At 39.1% G+C, this 22,697-nt stretch overlaps 1 protein-coding gene across 1 annotated transcript in view; it reads right to left on the reverse strand.

Annotated features, from left to right (window-relative positions):
- The window catches only part of TTC6 (tetratricopeptide repeat domain 6), a 190,463-nt gene that overhangs the window by 114,838 nt on the left and 52,928 nt on the right, over nucleotides 1–22,697 (reverse strand). Inside the window, 4 exon segments of the mRNA XM_046649970.1 lie at nucleotides 214–408; nucleotides 4,615–4,748; nucleotides 9,994–10,247; nucleotides 14,807–14,879. Coding sequence (XP_046505926.1) covers nucleotides 214–408; nucleotides 4,615–4,748; nucleotides 9,994–10,247; nucleotides 14,807–14,879 — 656 coding nt within the window.

Raw genomic sequence — 22,697 nt, forward strand, 5'->3', positions numbered from 1 at the left:
CCTTATGACAGGGCATTGTTCCTGTTATAATGGCAGGAAATGAAGACACTGACTTGGACTGTGTCCGTCCTGGGAAGGGGTGGAAAAGGACAAAAACCGCTCCTCTTTAGTGTCCAAGAACAGAATCAAGTCTCCAAAATCTAAACCTCAAAGGCAGAACGTCTCTCACAGTTTAAGTCAAGTTTAAAACAAAATTACCAGTGGAACTCTTACCTGTCTCTTTGCTCTTCATCTGTCGAGGGATCACCTGAGAAAGAGGTTCCAAATAGCCCCAGCAGAGGACTGTGGCCTTTCTTGCTGGCTGTATGATACACTCGAGAAGCCAGGCGCAGGTCAATGGGCAGCTCCCGGGCTGGGACAGTGGCGCACAGATCGTGAAGGGTAGGAGTGGAGTAGTCTGGTGGAATTCTGCAACAGAGAAAAGAGGGCTTCTTTTAACATTTTGGAGTCTTTAGATATAAAATACCATTTACCATTGAGAGTTGAGTTCAGGCTCTAAAAAGGAGTAGAAATGTAGGAGAATAGATTTAAAACTGTAATAATCTTTTATAACAAATTTAATACCACAATTTCAGACCACTGGCCAGATCTTCAAAGTCATATATCCACCTGCCTGCTGAGGAGCTCAACCTACATGTCTTAGAATCAACAGGTCTAAAAGCAAACTCATTATCATTCCACCCCAAATCTCTCCTCTCCTGAGTTCTGTAACTCAGCAAGAGACACCATATCCAGCCGTCATGCATTACTGCTCTGCTACTCTGCTCAAATGCTAATGTTCCTGAGGAAGGAGAACAATACGGTGCATCATCCAATACCTAGCATCAGTGGAACTCTGGATCTCTCTAAGTTAATGTGGCATCTTCCTTCCCACTGTACTAGAACTTGCCTCTCTTCTGCCTTTCCAAACTAGAGAAGAGAGCATGAAGATCTGCTTTCCTAATCCCCAGTGTCACTTGCCATCCAACCAACAAAGACTAACTGAGAACCTACTATGTACCAGACTCTGGCTAGGTGATTTATACACATTTTCTCTGACTCCCACAATAAACCTACATGAGGGGTATTCTTATCCTTATTTTGGAGAGGACTTATTTTGGATATGTTGCAAAATTAGTGAGTGGCTACTAGGATCTAAACACAACACTCCCGACTGTAAACCAAATTGTTTTCCTATTAATGCCTATTGATGACCCCTGAGGTGGAACTGGCCCTTATCCAGCACTACTCTGCCCCCACCTCCCTACTAAAGTTACACTCTTACACCAACCTCATGATGACCTTCTCATCAAATCAAATCAAATCAACTTTAGCTCCTGTTCTCTCTGACCTCCAACCCACAGCTGACAGTATTGATGATCCTTATTGAAATCGCTCTTTCCATGAGCTTATTGAAGTCTGCACTACTCCAGTTCTCCATTAACCTCTCAAATTCCTCATAGTTTGACTTAGTCACTGTCTTTTCCTTATCTTCCAAACTGAGTATAGCTTCCAAGGGTCGAACTTCTCTTTCCACACAGAAAAACCATCTTCAGCGTTTCAGCTAGTTCCTCTGTGCTGAGCTGCCAAATCTCATCTCAGGTATCACTATCTCACCTAGATTCTTCATCTTCAAGATACAGAACACTGGAGCCATCTTCAACTCCTCTTTCCTTCCCCTGCATGTCCAGTGGAAAACAGAGCTTCTCGCCCTCACGGAGTTGTTCAGGTGTGCTCCTTCTCCCGCCTCACTTCCAACCCACTCCAGTCAAGGTCTTCAGCACCCCAGCCTGCACTAGCAAGGGTCTGCCACTTGGGTTGAGCACTGCACCCTGTGTGTCCTCCGTTCTTCATGACATTCCTGTAGAAATCTACCACACTGATCTTCTTTAAACACTCCTTTACCCAGCACAACGGTTCTTTGTTGCTTGCTGCATCTTCCTAACTTGCTCTCTCCTAAGTTCCTAGGCTCCTGTCATCTGGCCCTACTTCTAGCAGAGTGGTTAAGAGTGTAGAATCTGGAGTCAGACTGCCTATGTTCCAATTCTGTTTAAAATGATCACTTGGTCATCAGCAAGTCAATCTCTCCATGCCTCAGTAAGTTGGGAATAACAACATTTGTGCATCCTGGATAAAGTTGCTTTAAGAAAGAGAGGACTGAGTGAGTTTAGAACAGTTTCTTTGACATGGCAGATGTTAGGTATTATCAGTCTCCAGGAAAAATCACAGGGCCAGCAAAACCTGTCCGTTCCTTCAGTTATGGATAGAATGATGCCTATCTTTTTGTTCTTTTGTCCATGTCTAAACATCCTTCAAACAATAGCTCCAGAACAAACTTCCCTGCAAAATTTACTTCTTTTTTCTTTTTTACAAATATCTCCTTTTATACAATGTGCTATTCTTGTGCCACCCATTCTGACTCTTTATCTAAGGGGTTAATGCAAGTCTCTACTGACTGCTCCATGTGTCTGAAGAGTAGCATTACATAAAGAGTATAGACTTCGGAATTGGCTGGGCCTGGATCAGAATCTCAATTCTAACTCTTGCAAATTGTATCATGGCATCTCTGAAGGTCTTCTGTAAAATAAGAATAGAAATCCCTAACTCTTGCATTTGTAAGAATTGATCACAATAACAGTTCCTGGTCTGTAGGACTCTCAAGAAATGCTTGTTTTAATTTTATTACTGTTGTTACTAATTTGCTCTGCACAGCAGCTAACCGATTGCTAGGTATGATATGTACATTATTGAATCACTAATAGAGAACAGTTTATGTCATTTCCAAAACAAGACCAGGACATGAAATTTGTATGTGTTTGAGTGGGGAAAGAAAAGAGAAGTAAATCTAAAGAATCTGGAAATGCTTGAGACAGAGAACTAACTGGAGGAGAGAAAATGGGTGTCCAGAAAGCCAGCGAGCCCAGGCACTCTGGATTCCTAAGAAAGGACTGAAAAAAGAGGGGAGAAAAAGGTGAGCTCTGATGTCAAGCTCACCTACATCATCATTCTGTCTGGAACAGGTCCTGGCTAGTGGAATGTACTGGAGATTACATTACAGGGGTTTTTTTTCCCTTAAAAAAAAGCATTACAACTGATCTGAATTCCTATGCTCCCATCATTCTCTAATAACATAGATCTGCAAGTGACTATCCCTTGGTTATTGAGCTAAATAAGACTACATTTTCAAGAGATGGCTCAATTCCCAAGAAAATAATTTAATTTGGGGGCTAGTCACTGGTGAGAAAAGTTAGGCAAAAAATTGATTAAGGAAAAAGGAGCAGTGAACAAAAGATTTCAGACACATTTTTCCAAAATTCTCTTTTACTATACAATTTTTTTAAATATCAGATTTTTATTCCTCTGTGTCTCATTCTTATTTCTCTCTAATGGAAATTTCTGACTTCAGTTTTAATGAATTAACACAGTACTATACATATCAAAAAGATCTACAGATATTTTTGGCATGCTTAGGAAAGCTGTGTGTTTTTATAGCACACTCTCCTTAAACAGAACTATCTGTCATCCTTTGAAACTCTAAGACATAAAAAAGAAAAGACTCTGACTCTGTGTGTGGCCACGCTACTTTGCTTAATGCACTGAATGCAAGGTTTTTAGAAAAAAAAAATCAAGAAGTTTCTGCTTCATTGATAATCTGACAGTAACTATTTATTGAAGGTAAAATACTTGTTGTCTGCTGTCACTATTTGTTTTAATACATAATCTTGCTAACTAAATGAGCTTAAAGCAATGCAGATAAGCAATGGCATGTACAGGGTCACTTAAATGCCAATTTGACTCTTTCATAAACTTTGGAATTCTTTTCCCATGAGTCTATTCTCAGGTACTAAATTGTGAGTAATATCCATTTACAAAGTTTAGGCTGGCCATAAAAAGGTTGTCTTCCGTGTCCAGCACACCTTTCAGTGCCCTAAGCAACAACAAAAGCTAATAATTAAAGCTTCTTTAAGGCCCCATAAAGAGTTAAATGAAGGAGAATCTAGAATAAACCAACCCATAAAAACCTAGTGGTGAAATAAGGAGAAAATCAGTTTCAACAAGGTGAATGGCAAAAGATAAACCATAAATCTAAATTGCACTTACACACCATTATTCAAAATTGTGGTTGTACCCCTGTGTAATAAGAAACCCTATTAAAAATATGGGCGGGGGATGAAACATAATACAATAGTAGAGAAAAATAAGGCCATCTAAATTACCAAATCAATTGGCCTATGGACATTTTGTGTTGAGTTGTCTTTTATTTTATTTTATCATAGCAAAATTAAGCAATATAAGAAAGAGTTAATCCAAACTAGTCATTACAATGACCAAAAATGTCAAATCTAACATGTTAACTTTTAATTTTCTTTTGTCTCACAAAGAGCTATTTTTATTCTAGGTATTGTTATATCATTAAGCTAGTACATTTCAAAGACAAGACTGGAAAGAAGTGTAGAGTATAGCATGTACATCCTACAGCACTATCTGCCACCAACTCTTCCTGTGAGATTTAACTTAGATCTCATACACAAATTTCTAAAACACTTGATTTTCCTTTAAAAATGCATTTTCGGGTATCAATGCTACTGAATAAGTTCTCTTCAGACAGTAAATTTGTAAAGTTAAGGAAGTTACTTTTGTTTAGGTAGTTTTTGATCCCTCGGGAGTTTTGAAGACTTTTTTTGTCTCTGTTGTGGAAGTCCTAATATACTTTTTCGTGTTCGCTTAACTTCTTTTCCTCTGATTTGCAACAATTCTGATGATTTCACCTTTAAAAAGATATAAAATGTGCTGTTAAGGGAAGTTGTAACAACGAGTTAGAGCTTTCTCCCATTTTTAATGGTCCGTCTTATGTTCAAACTCCTAATTTCTATATATATTTTTAAACAGAATAGAAATCCTAAAGGTGAGTTGATATTTTCCTCTAAATTCATTCCTAAACTTTTACATATACACGTTCATGGCAATAAAAATATTTGTACCATATTTACTTATAAATTTTATTTATTGCCTTAAAACTATGAAGAAGAAATATAAGATTTTGTCCTTCCATAAATCTACTCTTCTTGATTGGCATTTTTAATAGAACTTACCCTTAGTCTCTTAAAATTTGCCATGACTAGCGGTTGCAAGCACAAGCCGAAATGAGCTTTAATGCTTTATGTAAGCACCCTCAGCAACGTTCATCCGTTTGTACTTCTTACGGTTGTACTGTTTTCTATTTCTACTGCTTGGGAAAGATAAATGCATTCCTGGTCTCTTAAATAATTGCCTTTCAATCATAGACTTTGGGAGTATTGTTTTCCTAGATTTCTTAGAAAATTTGCAGTATTCACGGCAATAGTTCATCCAAAGATGCTTTTCTCTGTGCATTGCTCTGCATTTTTTTGAGACTGGATTTAAGGAAGAAAGCAGAGAGGCTTTCCTTGGGGAAAGCAGAGAGATTGGTTGAATAAGTAAAAGGAGGCCAGATAAAGAGAGGTTCCTATAAATTTAGGCAGAGCGTTTGGACTAGGTGCAGTAGTAAGGAGAGGGTTACTGCGACGTCCTGGGTAAGGAAGTGACGACAAATAAGGAAAGCTCAGAGTACAGAGCATTCCATCTCAGCATCCAGTTAACGTTTGAATTTCCTCTACACTATCTCCATCAAATTGTCATCCATCCTGACATGAACAAGACCAGGAACGGAGGACTTGGATACATCCAAAGGCAGCCACTTTCTCTTTGAAACTCTTCCAGTTGTTAGAATTTTTGTTTGTTTTTTTCTTTATTATTGAACCTAACAACTTTCATCCACTAATCTCAATTCAAACCTCAGGATCATAAAGGCACAATATGGCTCTCTCCCATTTGACAGACAAATATTTGAATATACTTGACTCCCTTGGGCCTGCTTTTCCCCCCATATAAACATCCCCAGTTCCTTCAACTCTACCTTACATGACACTGTTTTGAAGTACTGTGCTTTGTCACCTTGAATGCTCTCCTCCAAACAGTCTCCAATTTGTCAGTGCCTCTCCTGGGTTTGGACACCCACATCTGAACACAGCATTTGAGGTGTGATATGATCAGATCAAGCAGGAGAAAGATGATCCTCTCTTATGGTATTTGTCATCAACACAAACTATGATTACACTTGTCTTTTTATTGCAAAACTAAACTGTAGCCTAAAACCCTGAAGTCTTTTTCACATTTGCTCTAAGTCATGTCATCCCCTATCTATGCACTTAGTTTGTGGACCCAAGGGCCATGCGTACATTTATCCCAATTAAGTTTCATCTGAGGTTTGACAAACCAAACCTTACTAGTCACATTTGGATGTTATCTGCAAATCTAATCAGCAAATCTTCCATATTCTCATCCAAATTATTAGGAAATCTGCCAAACCGGGCACAGTCCTATTGCAGTCCACTAGAGACTGTCATGATTAATTGTGCATCCTTTGCATAACTAATTAAAAATCCATCTAGCTGTTACCCTGACCACAATCTTGTCTACAAAACTGTTATTGGGAGGCTTCCATAAATGGATTGCTGAAACCCAAAGGATAATAACAATACCTAAAGTTTATTGAGTTTTCTTGTATGCTGGGCTCTTCACCATGGTACTCTTGTGTTGAACTCCGTGTCTAACACTTTTCTAATGTTCAATATAGTGATTCAAAAAAAACGAACAAGGTTGGTCTTCCATGGCCTGTCCTTAGGGAACTCTGCTGGTTCCAAGTGATTTCTGCTTCCTCTTATAAAGGTTCAAACAAAATTCTTTTAACAATTCATTTAATCATTGAGGAGTTTTGTCCAAGACCAATGCATAGATTACAGAAACCATAACCCTTACCCTTAAAAGAAATAAAATTCAGATTTGCAGTTGCTAGCCTCTGGGCTTCTAGCACCTCTCCCACTGCAGCAGCTCCTCAAAGCTGCTGCTGACAGGGGCACAACCAGGCTGAAACCCATCTATCCAAGCCAATGGGATGGGGCATCTTTTACCAATCTTGGGCTTCAAGTTTCTTTTATCAATTCTTTTTTTCTTCTTTCGAAACTGAAGCTCATTCTCCTTGTCAGATTTGAGAGAAGAAAAGTATGAGTTTATCAGCTTCCTTTTCTCTTTGTCATCTTTCTATTTAAAACCTCAACATTTTTCCAAAAGTAAATTAAGGCCACTCTGTCATCTGTTGTCATCACACTCTTCATCCATAAAGACAGGGTTATCCTTTCTTTTTTCTCTCTTTGCTCCAAAACTAACCTGAAAAAAATACTTTTTTATTCTTAGCATTATTCACAGACCTCAACCCATTCTGGATGTTAACCTTCTTGGTATAATTTTTATAGCCACATGCAACTTTTTTATTTATCTATGGATATGTATTTCTTCTTTCATCTTTTGTATATTTTTAAAACTCTGAATGCGATAGATCACTCATAATTGTTTTGTGAAAATTTGAGGGAATTTAGGGCACCCCACATTTCTTAAACTTCTTTCCATTTAGAATCTCAGGACACATGATATCTATATTTTTTACACACTTTTGAGCGTTAGCCCTCCTAAGATGCTCAACAATCTGCTCATGGGCTCTTGTGTCAGTCATTTCTTCACAGAGTCACCATTATCTGATTTCTCTTCTTTTTGGTCATGACTTAGACTAAAGTCCTAATACCATTTATTATACTAATGGGCTTCTAAGAGGAGAAATGGTCAGTAAAGTAAGGATTCATCAAATTCTCTACTTTTTTGCTGAATGAGACTTTCTGGCACATATCTGAGCAGTGGAAGTCCCACATTGCTCCTTTATCACACCTCTGTGCTAGCCCTATTAGCTATGTCAAAAGCGGTCTTCTTGTCCCCCCAGTCTGGCCTGGCTTGCTGGAGTATATTGTTCCTCATTCCTGTGCCAGAGATGCTAGAGACTAACTTTATGGCCTCAAATATCCAAACACGGTAAAGTTCATGGATAATAACTGATCTTAAGATGTTAACACAATAAGTAAATACAAAATACTTGGTGAAGACTTGGTGGGATGAGTCACAGGGACACTTCCAGTGCTGTTTTCTACGGCATTTCTGATGTGTTCCACAGCATCCCACAACAATAAACCATAAAGTCTTATTAGGCATTCTCTTCTCCACCACTAGAAACACTCTGGTTTCAGTTTAGAATTTAGAACCCTCTTAACCCATTCTCCAAGTCTCTCTCATCAAACCATCCCTCCTAGTTTTGTGAGGGACACTCCCTCCCTAGGCATTTTTTCAGCCTATCTTTGCATATCTTCTCTATGACTCAGTTTTTTCAACTATAAAATGAGGGTGATAATAGGGTTGTTATTAGGAAAAAATAAGATTACATGCAAAACACTTAGCAAAGTGGCTGGTACATGGTAAACACTCAATATATTCTAGCTACCTTAGGAAAGGACTGCCTCTTTTTACCAAAAATAATAATTTTGCATAACTTCTTAGGAATATTTAATAGCTGCCATACAAACCAAAAGAATTAACATTATGGGACTTTTCTAATGTGGGATTTAAGTTTCTGACAGGCCGTGGTGGTTAAACCCCTGTCCAGAAAGTCCGTTTCATTCGTTGACACATTTAGTACCCAACCATTTGTCTCTCATGCACACATTTTATTTCCATAATTCCAATGTTTATGTAGAAGAATAGATTAAACCCCTACCTGTGCCCACTAGCCTAACAATTTCTCATCAAGATGCCATAGTCTTTAAAGATGCTTTCTAAGGTGTCTACATCCATAAGGTGTCGGCTTAACACACAGGATTCACCTAGAGTAGTTAGCAATGAGAGGATTCACTTAGCCTTGACGTACTTCACTTCCCCAAGTTCATGCCTTAGAAAGACAACAGGAGTTCTGAAAAGTTGATCACCAATCACGGCATAAGTCCTTTCTCCCTGATGGCAGTGGTGGATTTTCTCTGAACAACTATGACTTGCAGATCTTCCTTTTTACCTATTATCTTCAGAAGATCAATATGCTAGTGCCATGCAAGATGAGCCTAAGAAAGTAGGGCTTGAGAAATGAAGAAAAACCAGGAGCCAACTTCACTAATACAGACATAATGTCACCAGGACCCAGACTATGATGGGGACAACTGGAAAAGAGAAGAGAAAAATTACAAGCAATAATGTTTAGGAGGAATCTAGGCCTTGGAGACTGATTATATGTAGAAGGCAAGGGAAGAGGAAGGCCACAGATAAATGCAAGCTTTCAGATTGGAGAGTTTGGGGCAAAAGTTGAAGAACTGGTAACGGCCAGTTGACCTGGGTGAAGCACAGTAGGAATCTGGTCACTGGTGGGGAGAGGGGGGACCCAAAAGGAGAGGGACCGACCAGGAAGGTTGTCTAGGCAAGAAGTGGTATCCATGTGAATCAGTCAGAGGCAAAGATCCCTGGTGATAATCAGGATAATATGTTGTATTTCAGGGAAAAATGGCTTTTTTAAAATCCTAATAATAATGTGCCTATTTTTAAATAAACTCATTTAAATCAAAAGGTGACTCAAATTAAAGAAAAGTACTAGGCAAATAGTAATCAGGTGATACGCAAATATGGTAAAAATTATTTAAATGATACATAAGTAAAATGAACCTGGGAAACATTCTCAGCATAGGAAAAGACGCAGGGGTTAGGATAAACCCAAATCGGGCCGAGTTCTAAAAACTACAAGGTTCACTGCGTCCTGGTCCCTGGACTGCAGTTCCCGATTCCCTCAACACTAACGGGAAAACTCTTGGGTCAATTTCTGAAAGCACTGAGGTTCCATCCCTCTTTAAGAAGCTGTCTTCTCACCCCAGAGTTGCGAATAGGTTTGCAACTAAAAGCCCTCACAAAAAAAAAAAGGATGTCCCCTTTTGCCAAATAAGCAATTGGCATATTAAGGTCCTTTCCAGGGTGAACCCCCACCCCCACCCCCTGCATCGGCCCTTGCCTGACCCACTTCTTCACACCTGCGCATCCTCAACTCTCATAACTCCGTTTCCAACATAAATAGTGTTTTACCTTTAAAGATACCCGTTTGGCTGCTTTTGAGTCACCTGCAGGCACCTCATCTTCCAAAGGTTTACTTGATTCATCTGCTGGCTGGACTTCCAAAGTTTCCTGAGGTTTAAATAGCAGGCTTTCTGCTTCTGAGACTCCCCATTCAAATATATCCTCTTGTTCAATCTGCAAAACACTTGGTACACCCTCAGGAAGTTCCTCAAGCACCTTCTGCTGGAAAACGTAAAGGTACAAGAATGCTCTTTTTATTGGTCCTTCCAAAGTTTTTAAGACATACAGCATTTTCTGACAACAAAATGATTACCAAAATGCATGACTGAAATTAAGCAGAGGTAGGAAGTTTCCTCAGAAGATTGAGAAAAAGTAACTCAAACTGACTTAAGAAAAATGCAACGACTGGCAAATTATCTTCCTCAGCCCTTGTCTTGGAAAATATAGCTACCCCACAGTTATCATGCACCAACTCTGAAGAAATAACAAAACTCCAGTCTGACCCTGACTCCATTCCACATTCACAGAGCCAAGGCGGACGGAAACGGCTGACCCTACCCCACCTGAGGTTCTTCGGTCCTGAGAAACAGACTCCTGCTGGCCAGATGCTCTTCCAGGAGCCTGCCTTCAGGTCCTCAGAGAAGAGCTGACCCAGAAGCCTCAAGAAGACTTCCCAGACAACCCCAGCTCCATCCCAAACCCAAATGAAAATTCTGACAAAATATCACTCTTACACCTGTTTCGTGTTCCTTAAAAATGTCTCACTGATTTAATCTATATCTCACCAAGTCTTAAAGAAAGTATGTTTACAGCCATATTTGGATATTATTCATTTTTAAACCAAGATTATTTGGGATTATGGAGCATGGCAGGGAGAACTTCACTGCCTCAAATTAGTGGGTGATAAAACCAGTCTGACTAATAAAACCAGCTTGACTTCCATAAAAGTCTGAATTCTAGAAAACGACCTGAAAATGCAGTTGTATCACTTTGTTCTTCGATACACTTACTTGCTAATAAGTAAAATAAAGGGTAAAGATGGCACACAGTACCAAATACTATGTTTCTTTGTTCACAACAGAGAAGGGAGGGCCAAAGCAAGAAATTTAAGTTTGTAAAACAAAACTTTAATCTGGAGCTGACACTTTTATAAAGCTACTGGATGGTGCTGGGGAAAGAGTAAGAGCTTTGTAATCAAATAGGACTTAATTCAAATCCTGGATCTCTCAATTAATAGACGTCTGATCTTGGTCAATGTACTTAGCCCTTTTTAGCCTTATTTTCCTCATTGGTTAAAAGGGGTTAATGAAATCCTTTTCATAAAATGGCAGAATAGATCCACTGGGGTAATGTGTGTTATGAGCCCTATACTGTCCACCTATGACAAACTCATTCATTTTACATTCCATAGCTTTGGGCACTGTTAGTCACTCTCTTTCTTCTGAATTTCTCTGCTCCCGGCTTCCTCAACACACTCTCCCAGGGTTCTGGTTTGGGAGATTCAATAGATGAAGGTACCACCCTCCAAAATAGAAAATGGAGGAAGAAAAGCTTAAGGATAGGGAAATGTAGTCCTCCAGCTGCAAATGATCCTCTTCAGGACTCTGCCCAGCCTCACCTCCTCCACAAAGCCTTCTCTGATCCTGTCACTATTCTGTGCCTGCCTCTATTTTAGCATAGATCACACTATATTACAATTGTCTAAGTAATCATTATCATAATCATAATCATTAACATATATGAGCATTATCTCATCTAATTTTAATCTTCATCACAACTCCATGAAGTAGGAACTGTTTGTAGCCCCATATTATGAATGAAGAAGCTGAAGCTTGGAGATATTAAGCAACCTGTGCGAGGTCACACTGAAAGTAGCAGAGCTGTGTTTGAACCTGCTGCCCTCCTCCTCCTCCATTCAATAGACTAGCGGTCCTCAAAGTGTAGTCCGCAAACTCTGACAGTCTTCAAGAACTTCTCAGGGGATCTGCAACATACAAAACTATTTTCCTAATAGTACTAAGGCTTATTTGCCCTTTTCACTGTGTTGACATTTGCACTGATGATGGAAAAGTAGTGCTGGGTAAAACAGTGAACTAATACTTTTCAAATGATTAATGCATGAGATTACAAAATCATGCAGGAGTAAAAGATCCATTCAAAGAACAAGGCAGATGAATGAATTTTAATGTAATAATATACAATAAGTTTATTTATCTGGTTTTAGATTCCCCATCACCACCAATCTTTAAGAAACTACCAGTTGTGGACTTTTGCTGTATTAACAAAGAAGAGTATCCCTAACTATGTAAAAAGCCTACTAAAATATGAGTCTTTCTCTAATCTGTATGAGACAAGACTTCAATCAAAAGAGCACATACAATAGATTGGATGCAGAGCAGATATGAGAATCTAGCTCTCTATTAAACCAGATATTAAAGAGATTTGCAAAAAATGTAAGATAATCCTACCCTTCTCACTAAATTCTTTTGTTGTGGATACTATTTTTTCCCTAAAAAAAGTTTTATGTTAATATGTAATTGGCTTATTATTATTTTAATGAATGAATATTATATTTTTATATATTTCATATTTTTCTCAGTTTTAATTTTTAGCATGGTAAACATTGGTTGATATAATCCACACAAACAAAAGCTCCTTTGGGTCCTTAAAATATTTTTTAAGAGTTTAAAGGCATTCTGAGACCAAAAAGTTTGAGTACCTTAATACTTTAAAGTGAAAAAACAAATTGTGCCCCACCTATCTTGTATATCTCAAGCACTTAGTGCATTGTAGATGCTCTGCAATTATTTGTGAATGAATAAATAAATGAAAAGAAATCATATCAATGTTTTCTCTACTATGTAATTAGTCTCCATTAGAATATTTATTAAACAGTATTGTACTTTGTCTCTTTATATAGTGGCCTGTTCCATACAATAAGCTCCTCACGGGCAAGAACTGCCTTTTCTGTCTGTGCCAACCACATCTAAAACAATGCCTGCCACATAATAGGAAAAACAATGAATGAATTCCTTGATTTTTTTGATAAGTATGTGAGGAAATAATCCTCTGTGATATTCAAAAACTATTACATTTAAAATGGTGGGTATCCAAGAAGAAAAGTCATTCCACTAAGAATGCTCTTTTTAAAAAAGAAAATAAATTGCATCAAAGAACTAAGAGACCTCTGGCATGTGGCATTGAGATGTTCACAACTGAAGCCCCCACCATCTGTGGGTAGGGTGCCGGTGCCGCTTAGAAAGAGCAGTCCCTCTTGGAATGGGAGCATGCTGGCCAGTACCACCCAGACAAATCTCAGCCCAGGAAGCTTCTAGAAGTCTAAGGAATGGGTAGGATGGAAAGATAGAGTTCTAATCTCTGGCACAGAGTAGGCACCCAAAAACATGTGTCTGGAATGAAAGATACACGGAGGAGCCTTTCTACTACCACCACACATCAAGTTAACAGGTTCTTCACCTCTAAAAGAGCTGTAAGCTTCCTCACCAAAAGCCAGTGGCCAGAAGAGGTCCAGTGATTGCTCGCAAATGTCAAAGCTGAGGCTGTGCTTCCCACAGAATGACAAAGAAATCAATATTTTTGTTTAAATTTTTATTTTAAATAATTACGATGATATCTAAGCTAGGTACCTGATAATTGGCATTTTTCATAGTTTCCTTCAACATGGTATTTTTACTTATACTTTACATGAATATGTAGTGAATGGTATTAAGTCAAATTTATTCTATTAATGAAAATTTTTATTTATCTAAAACTAACTGATCTTGTATTTGTTTACTATACCTCTCAGAAGCTTAGAGGCCAGAGGTTTTGATATCTATCTGTAAATGGTGTCAACTAGACACAGCTACCCTAGATGTCAGCTTTAAGCCCATAGGGTATGTGGTAAGGCTTCAAAATTGATTTATCCACTACCTTTACCGAATGGCTATTAGTGCCATGCCTGCTGGGTCCTGAAGCGGGTGATAAGAATGCAAAGGGAAAAAAGACATGGCCTCAACCCAGAAGCATCCAAAACTCTGGTAGTTCAAATGTTTGTAGTAACTCTAAAGGATCTGTGGCTTTTGTGAAAAGAAAAGATTCTGTATGTTTTCTAACCATAATATGTTATCCTTAAAATGAAGTATGATCTGAATTTTTACGTATGTGGCATCATATTTTCAGGAACTAAAGAAGCTTGCTATTTAATGATATCATTTTACAAATTCTTAGTAAAGGAATTGATCATCGTGCCATCATTTGTTTTACATAAGCGTAGATTTATATCCAGGCAGACACGTCCCATCCCCAGGGACAATGTTCCAGATTGCTTTGAATCCCACAAGTATTTTGCCAATGATGGATGAAAAGGAAGCTTTCTTTCTGAAACAAACTTCTGTCACCCATTGTCCATGTTTCTCTACAAAATTCTCCCCTTGTCAATGCTTTTCACAATTCTTCTAGCTAAATAAAGAATAAGGTGATGCTTTCTTATAAACTCATAACTATTAATAATTCTCCAACTACCTTCTAGATCTGAATGTCTCTGGACCAGAAGAATTGTTAAAATCTTTCCCTTCTGAAAAGAGTTTCAGACCTTAGCTCAGAAGGTCTATGATAGGCAGCAACGGTGAGCCAAAATAGCCAAGACTACCAATGTGGTAGTCAATTAGATGTGCTTACAGCCAAACACATCTCTAGAATAAATCAGAGGAGATTTTTTTGACTCTCCAGATAAAGATTCAAGCAACAGGAGGCAGACTATTACTTCAATATAAGCAAGGAGGATTTCTGTTAAAGATAATCATTTGAGGTTCCTGAATACTTATCTGTAATCCTTGATCTGCTTGCGCTTGAGATGCTTTACGCCAGTGCATTTTTCCCGTTGAAGAAATTTCCTTGAAAGAGGAAAAGAAAAAATCAGAACCATGACAATTTAAAAAATCATTGAGGCATATTATTCAATGCAGTAAAATGTAAGTCAATATAAGGCAGTAAATGAGGAATATTTGAATGGGAAAAATAAGCTTTTCAATATTGTGCAATAAATAAGAAATACAGAAAAAATATACAATAAAAATATTTCATCTATTATTCCAATTTCATGGTTTTTTAAATTATCAATCTCTATAGATATATCATCAGATTTAATAGGACAATTAGGTAAAATTAAATCAGATGTAAAACACTGCTATTCATGATGCACAAGAAAGATAAAATCAAAACTAAAATTTAGTTTAAGAGCAAGAAGAAATATGAATATACTTAAATTTTTAATGGGTGTAACTGTTGGTGTCATTTTTATCATTGCTAATGCTAACTGCTATGATACACTCTCTTCTCAGCTGAAGTGGCAAGAAGATAGCACAATGCAATGTCTAACAACGGATAGGAATAAAGAGACTCAGGTTCTGCCCAACCTGTAAAGTCACAGACCAGGCTTCAACAGGCAAGTTATTCTGCTTCCCTTCACCTCAGTTTTATCATCCTTGAAACAGGCATTCAGCTACATGACTCTTTGGGGCTCTTTCTCCTCTAGCCTGTAAGTAATGTCTGCAGCAAGATATGAACATTCATTGTGCTTTCAAACTCTGCTTTTCTACCTTTTCTTTGCTTCATTAAAAAGATCCAACTGAGGCCACTGACTTCTACATTTGTCCTCTTGTCATAAATAATGAGAAAACTGAACAAAATATAAGAACAACTCTTTTAGGATTGGATAACAGGTAGTGCAAGGATATAATGACTAAGAGAATGGGGGGGAAAGAAAGGTTAAGAGCTAAATCTCCCCAGATTTCTGCCTCACAGAATTTCCAGACCACAACACAAAGAGGGGGAAACCACACAGAGCCCGGGAATCTCACTAGTTGAAGAGAGAGAAATCAGAGCGAGGAGAAACCAAAGATTTTGTAAGGCACACTATAGAGAAGAGAGAGCCGATTAGAGAAAGCTCCAGAAATCTGCATTGGGTTCTTGAGTCTTTGGCTGAATACCGATTGGCTCCAGCAATGATGAAACCCATGAGGCCAGACAAACAAAAACTGCCAGAGAAAAAAATTACCAAATTGTGGTAAGCCACAATTCCCAGAGCTCAGACATACTGGGAGTCATTAGATCTCCCACCAGACATGCTGAATACATTCATTATAAACCTCAAAAAGATCACACATTAGTAGTAGTGCTAAACCAGCCTTGGAGTAGAGGCTTCTCTGAACTTTAACACCACTTTAAAACAATACTTGAAAAGATCAAGCCGATCTATTAGGAAAAACTCCAACACTTTTTAAAGAAAGACAACAAAATCAAGTACTCTACAATGTAAAATCCACATTGCTCAGCACCCAGTCAAAAGTTACTAGTCATATGAAGAAGCATGAATATGTGACACGTAACCAGGAGAAAAATCAATAGAAAAAGACCCAGAAATGACAGAGATCCTGGAATCAGCAGAGAAAGATCTTGAAACTTCTAATAGAAGTATTATAAATGTTCAAAGATGTAAACATAATCAGGAGCAAATGTAAAATATAAAAACAGAATCAAATGGGACATCTAGATAGGATATACATTATGGAGCTCCATTCATGATGGCGAGGTAGGAACATCCTGAACTCGCCTCCACCCTTGGATAAACCAAGTCTACAGCTATGTACCAAACAATTTCCTCTGAAACAAACCTAAACAGTGGCAGAGTGACCCCTTGGCGCTGTGGGAAACCACACTGGACTAAGAAGGAAAGGCTGAGACACAATCTCGCCACAAACCCTACCCCGTGCTCAGAGGCCCAGCACTGCGAGGGCATTCAAAACCTAGGGCTTCCCCCTGAGGAGGGAAGGGCTTATACTCCACATTGGGCACCCCGACTTTTAAGACCAGCACCTAAGAGACAAGCCCCCCAAACATCTGACTTTGAGGACCAATGCAGTTCATGCCCACAAGACCGCTGGGGGCTGTTGGGCTCTTAAAAGGCTGGCACTCAGACTCACCTGCCCTTGGGCCCAGCACAGAGGCAGCCCTTTGAAAAGCGCCCGGACTTTAAGTGAAAGAAACTCATTACCTAATTTGGTCCGAGGGCAGCGGCCTGCCGGGATACTCTGTAAGGATGCAGGTGGTGGGCACCATCTTTTTTGTTTTTTAATTTCTTTTCTTTTTCTTTTTCTTCTTTTTATTTTTTCAGCCAGAGCCATCTGTGCACTCCCCCTCTGCCTCAAGCCAGCCAGTGGGTGCCATCTTCGTGCTCTCCCTCAGCCATTCTCCAGAGTGGCAGTATCTCCCAGAGGGGAGCTTCTACATGCATCTGGTGCTCTGGTTTTTCTGTCTGGTGACCCAGTTTTTGCAGCTGCCACCCAGGGGATGCCCCTAGATTGCCTGGCACTGGAGGCCAGAGGGCTCGCGTTCCTGGGTCCTGTGGGACTGTCACAACAGAGAGACAGTTCTTGGCAGACTGCCACCCCCAGGGCACTGCACAGACAACAGACTGAAACACACCCCAGTCTTCCTAGGAAACAGGCCTATTAGCTTGTCCAGGAGCTTCGGCCTGAGGGGCAGGCTTCTGGTTTGGCACACTTATAGAGGTCTATGGACAGAGGCGCTCTCAGGGAGCAGAGACTTGTCGACACAGTTTTTGCTCTCTCTCTCTGCCTCACTCCAGCTGGCTGGTATTTTCCAGAAATGAACTCATACCTTTGTCTGGTGCCCAGATACCTCTACACTGCCTGCCTCTTGTGGCCAGTGGGGCTTACGCTTGTGGTCCCACAGGACTGTGTACATTTGCATTATTTAAAAGCTACTGCCTGAGGGTCTGTCTTCCAATCAGCCTGAATCTAGGCGCTGACTGAGATCCTCTCCTTTGGACAATGACTGGTCTTGGCCCACCCCCAAATACCGGGAGCTATTAAAAATAAAACAGGCTGCTTGGACAGTCACAAAAGCATGAGAGACAACCAAGAGCTGGAGGAGGGTTGAACAACAAGGTTCATCTCCTACATGAGGCCATTCCCTCAAGTTTGGGAGAGGCGGCTGTTTTACCTAATGCATAGAAACCAACAGAGAGAGTCAAGCAAAATGAAGAAACAGAGGAACATGTTCCAAACAAAAGAACAAGGTAAAACCTCAGATAAAACATACATTATCTGAGGGGCTGGCTCCATGGCTGAGTGGTTAAGTTCACGCACTCCGCTGCAGGCGGCCCAGTGTTTTGTTGGTTTGAATCCTGGGTGCGGACATGGCACTGCTCATCAAGCCACGCTGAGGCGGCGTCCCACATGCCACAACTAGAAGGACCCACAATGAAGAATATACAACTATGTACTGGGGGGTTTTGGGGAGAAAAAAGGAAAAAAAATAAAATCTTTAAAACATCCTTTTAAAAAAAAAACATTCATTATCTGAAATAAAAATTTCACTGAGTGGGATTAATAGTAGAGAAGACACTGCAGAAGAAAATACCAGTTAACTTGAAGACATAGCAGTAGAAACCATACAAAATGAATCACAGAGAGAAATAAAAACTGAAACAAAATGAACAAATACTCAATCTATTTTTTTTTTAATTTTTTTTTTTTGAGGAAGATTAGCCCTGAGCTAACTACTGCCAATCCTCCTCTTTTTGCTGAGGAAGACTGGCCATGAGCTAACATCCATGCCCATCTTCCTCTATTTTACGCATGGGACCACAGCATGGCTTTTGCCAAGCGGTGCCATGTCCGCACCCACGATCTGAACCGGCGAACCCCAGGCCTCAGAGAAGCGAAACATGTGAATTTAACTGCTGCACCACCAAGCCGGCCCTAATATATATTTAATTAGAGTCCCAGAAAGCGGGGTATGGAGGAAGCAGAAAATATCTGTACAAAAAAATGGCCAAAAATGTTCCAAATTTCATGACAACTATAAGAACCCTGATGCAAGAAGCTCCATGAACTACAAGCAACAAAGGACAGTGTGCCAAGTACATTATAACTGAAATAATAAAAACCAGTAACAAAGGAAAAATCTTATAAGCATTCAGAGAAACATCAAGCACAAAGAAACAAAGAACTACTGGTGACTAATTACCACAAACTAATACTGCAGGCTTCTTGCCAGAACTAAGCAAGCGAGAAGACAATGAAGCAACATATTTAGTGTATCTGTGCTGAAAGAAAACAACTGTCCACAGAGAATTCTATATCCAGCAAAAATATCTTTCAAAATCAAAGGTGAAATACTGTTTCAGCAAACAAAAGGTGAAAAAAATTCATTGCTATCAAATCTGCATCACAAGAAATGTTAAAGGAAATTCTTCAAGAAGAAGGAAATGATATAAAAACATGATAATAATGAACACCAAATTCAAGATATTGTTCACATTGGAGGAGGGAGGGAATTATTGGAAAGAGGTACTAAGGAGGCCTCTACTTTAATTGTAACTTTTCATTTATTTAAACAGTCTTAAGTGAATATGACAAAATATTAAATTTTGAAAAATCTGAGTGGTGAGTACTTGTTCTATAATTGAAATATTTCATAATAAAGATACCTTAAAGAAATTTCTCAATACACTTTGTGTGGGTAAGAAAACAATGTCAAGGGTGAATAAAAATATCTCAGTAAAGAAACCTATAGTTTACCTCACTTGAACATAAATGCAAGAATCCCAATTAAAATATTTGCAAATGAAATTACTCAGCCTATTTAGAAACAATACATCTTGACCACAGAAATTTTTCCCAAAACTGCATGGATAATTCATTGCTAGTTTATGAGATTAACAGATTAAAATGGAGATTCATATGATCATGTAAATAACTGCTGAGGAAAATCATCAATAAAATTCAACACTTAGGGGGCCAGTTAAGTTCATACATTCCGCTTTGGAGGCCCAGGGTTTCGCCGGTTTGGATCCTGGGCGCAGACATGGCACCACTCATCAGGCCATGCTGAGGTGGCATCCCACATGCCACAACTAGGAGGACCCGCAACTAAAATATACAACTATGTACTGGGGGGATTTGGGGAGAAAAACCAGAAAAAATATATTGGCAACAGTTGTTAGCTCAGGGGCCAATCGTTAAAAAAAAAAATTCAACACTTATTTCTAAGTAAAAGGTAACTAGAAATAGAAGAAAATTTACTCAACCCTACAAGAGATATTTGCAGATTCCTGCACCAAATATTGTATTTCATAATAAAACATTAAACAGGTCAGACTCAATGCAACAAGAAAAAAATAATAAGTTGTAAAAGTAACATAAGAGAGAAGACAAAAATGTCAGTATTAATAGAGTACATGACCACATATTGGAGGAAGAAAGAAAACAACTGAGAGTCAGCCTGGTGGCCCAGTGGTTTTCACATTCTGCTTCGGTGGCCCAGGGTTCACTGGTTCAGATCCCAGGTGTGGACCTACACACTGCTTGTGAAGCTATGCTGTGGCAGGCATCCCACATACAAAGTAGAGGAAGATGAGCATGAATGTTAGCTCAGGGCCAGTCTTCCTCAGCAAAAACAGAAGGATTGGCAGCAGATGTTAGCTCAGGGCTAATCTTCCTCAAAAAAAAAAAAGAAAAGAAAAGAAAACAGCTGAAAAAGTATCAGACCAAAATAGAAGTAATAAATATATCTAACAAATTCAATAAATAAAATTTCACACCAGCAATAATCAGTTAAGATCCCATTCTTGGGGGTCAGCCCAGTGGCTGAGTCTGAGTGGTTAAGTTCACGCACTCCACTTTGGCAGCTCAGAGTTTCACCAGTTCGGATCCTGGGCACGGACCTAGCAGCACTCATCAAGCCATGCTGAGGTGGCATCCCACACAGCAGAACTAGAAGAACCTACAGCTAGAGTATGCAACTATGTGCTAGGGGGCTTTGCAGAGAAAGAGAAGGAAAAAAAAGATTGGCAACGGATGTTAGCTCAAGTGCCAATCTTTAAAAAAAAAAAGATCCCATTCTCAAAATGAAAATGAGCTGCTAATATAAGCAATGAAATGAATGAATCTCAAAAACATTATGTTGAACAGAAAAAGTCAATAAAATGGCATCAGAATAGCCAAAAACAGACCCTCTAACCCACCCAATAAGACAAGTATACAGACAAAAGTATATGAAAACTTTAAGTGTTTGTAATCTAGTAAGTCCAATGCCTAGGCTTCTTCAAGGACAGTTTCATTTAATTGCTTTTTTTCTGTGTATGGGCCAAATTTTCCTGTTTATTTTCACGTCTCATATTGTTGAAAAGTTTATAGCAAGCCAGGGAGCACTTATTCAATAAAGACTAATGGATCTCAGTAGGAAGAGTGAGTACTTTAGTGTTTTAACTTGCCCTACCCCCATGTTCTGCTGTCTAGCTAAGCAGTAGCCTTGAAAAATAAAGGTGAAAATAAAATAAATATTTTAGTGACTTTAAGGCCTGTGAATGTGTAGACTGATTGTTTTGGGTTAATCTCAGCCTACCAAGTAATACTGTCAGCCAGAAATGTCTGTGGGCATTCACCTGGGCCCATACTATTTGCGGCAAGCCCCCACAGACATTTCCCCAACCAGAGCCAGTGTTGTGGCTGGGCTAGTCCTTGTGGTTCTTATTATGATTACAAGATACACCTCAGCAACAACAATCAGGGAACTTTGAAAAGACAAAGTTTATTACTTACAAGTCCTAGAGGGTACATGGCATGCCCTGGGCCACACAGCAAGGTTGCAGGGAGACACAGAGAATGAGAGAGAGATAAAGAGCACAGACCCAGAATTTTGCTTCTATTGGGGTTGAGAAGGTGGGCCAGGTTCACTATTGGTGAATTTAAAAAATAAGAGCAGGAATTAAAGTGCAGGAAGGGAAAAGCAAGCAGTCATTCAAACAGTCAGGTATCCAGGTCAACCAAAGCCTTCCAAAAGGAGGAACTTCATGAGTGGGGCAGCCTAGATCTTTATCTAGTTTGTAGCTGGCAATGCATTTATTCAAGATGGATGTGTGCAAAGTGGATACCTCAGCAATCAAAAGCTTAATGTCAGGCACTTACATTAAAATCAAAAAAGCTAACTGTCAGGTGCTTACAATACATTGATGTGCATGCCAAAGGCTGTGGAATGCTCAGAAAAGACCTAGAAACTCTAAGTTTTCACCTCTAGCTCACCTTGAGGGTCTAGGCAGTCTAAAAGTGAGGGCTAACACAGAATGGTAAACTGCCTGCCTGAGCACTGAAGGTGTGCCCCAACACACAAAAGAACTCCTCAGCAAAAGCTGAGTGACATTGGTTGCAGGCATTCAAGGAAATCTATGTTCAGTCATTACCTGAACACTAAGCTAACCAAGTAGAGACTTCAGAGGCCACACACAACAAAGAATATAGACTTTACAAAATTGATTCTAGCAAGTCACTAAATTTTTGTAAAAGACAACAAGAACAGCAACAACAAACAGCAATAATAACAAGCCCTGGGGGAAAAGGAGCCTCTGATTTCCACAAATATCACATTATATTATTTTATATGTCCAGTTTACAACAAAAAGTATATAAGACATGCAAAGAAACAAGAAAGTATGGTTCAATACAGGAAACAATGCAATCAATAGAAACGATCCTTGAGGAAGCCCTAACATTGGATCTACTACTTTAAATTTCCTATTTTAAATATGTCCAAAGAGGTAAAGGAAACCATGTCTAAACAACTGAAGGAAAGTATGATAATAATGCCTCTTTAAATATATAATATCAATAAAGAAATAGAAATTATAA

This window comes from Equus quagga, chromosome 2 (genome assembly GCF_021613505.1).
Source record: "Equus quagga isolate Etosha38 chromosome 2, UCLA_HA_Equagga_1.0, whole genome shotgun sequence".
Taxonomy (NCBI): Eukaryota; Metazoa; Chordata; class Mammalia; order Perissodactyla; family Equidae; genus Equus; species Equus quagga.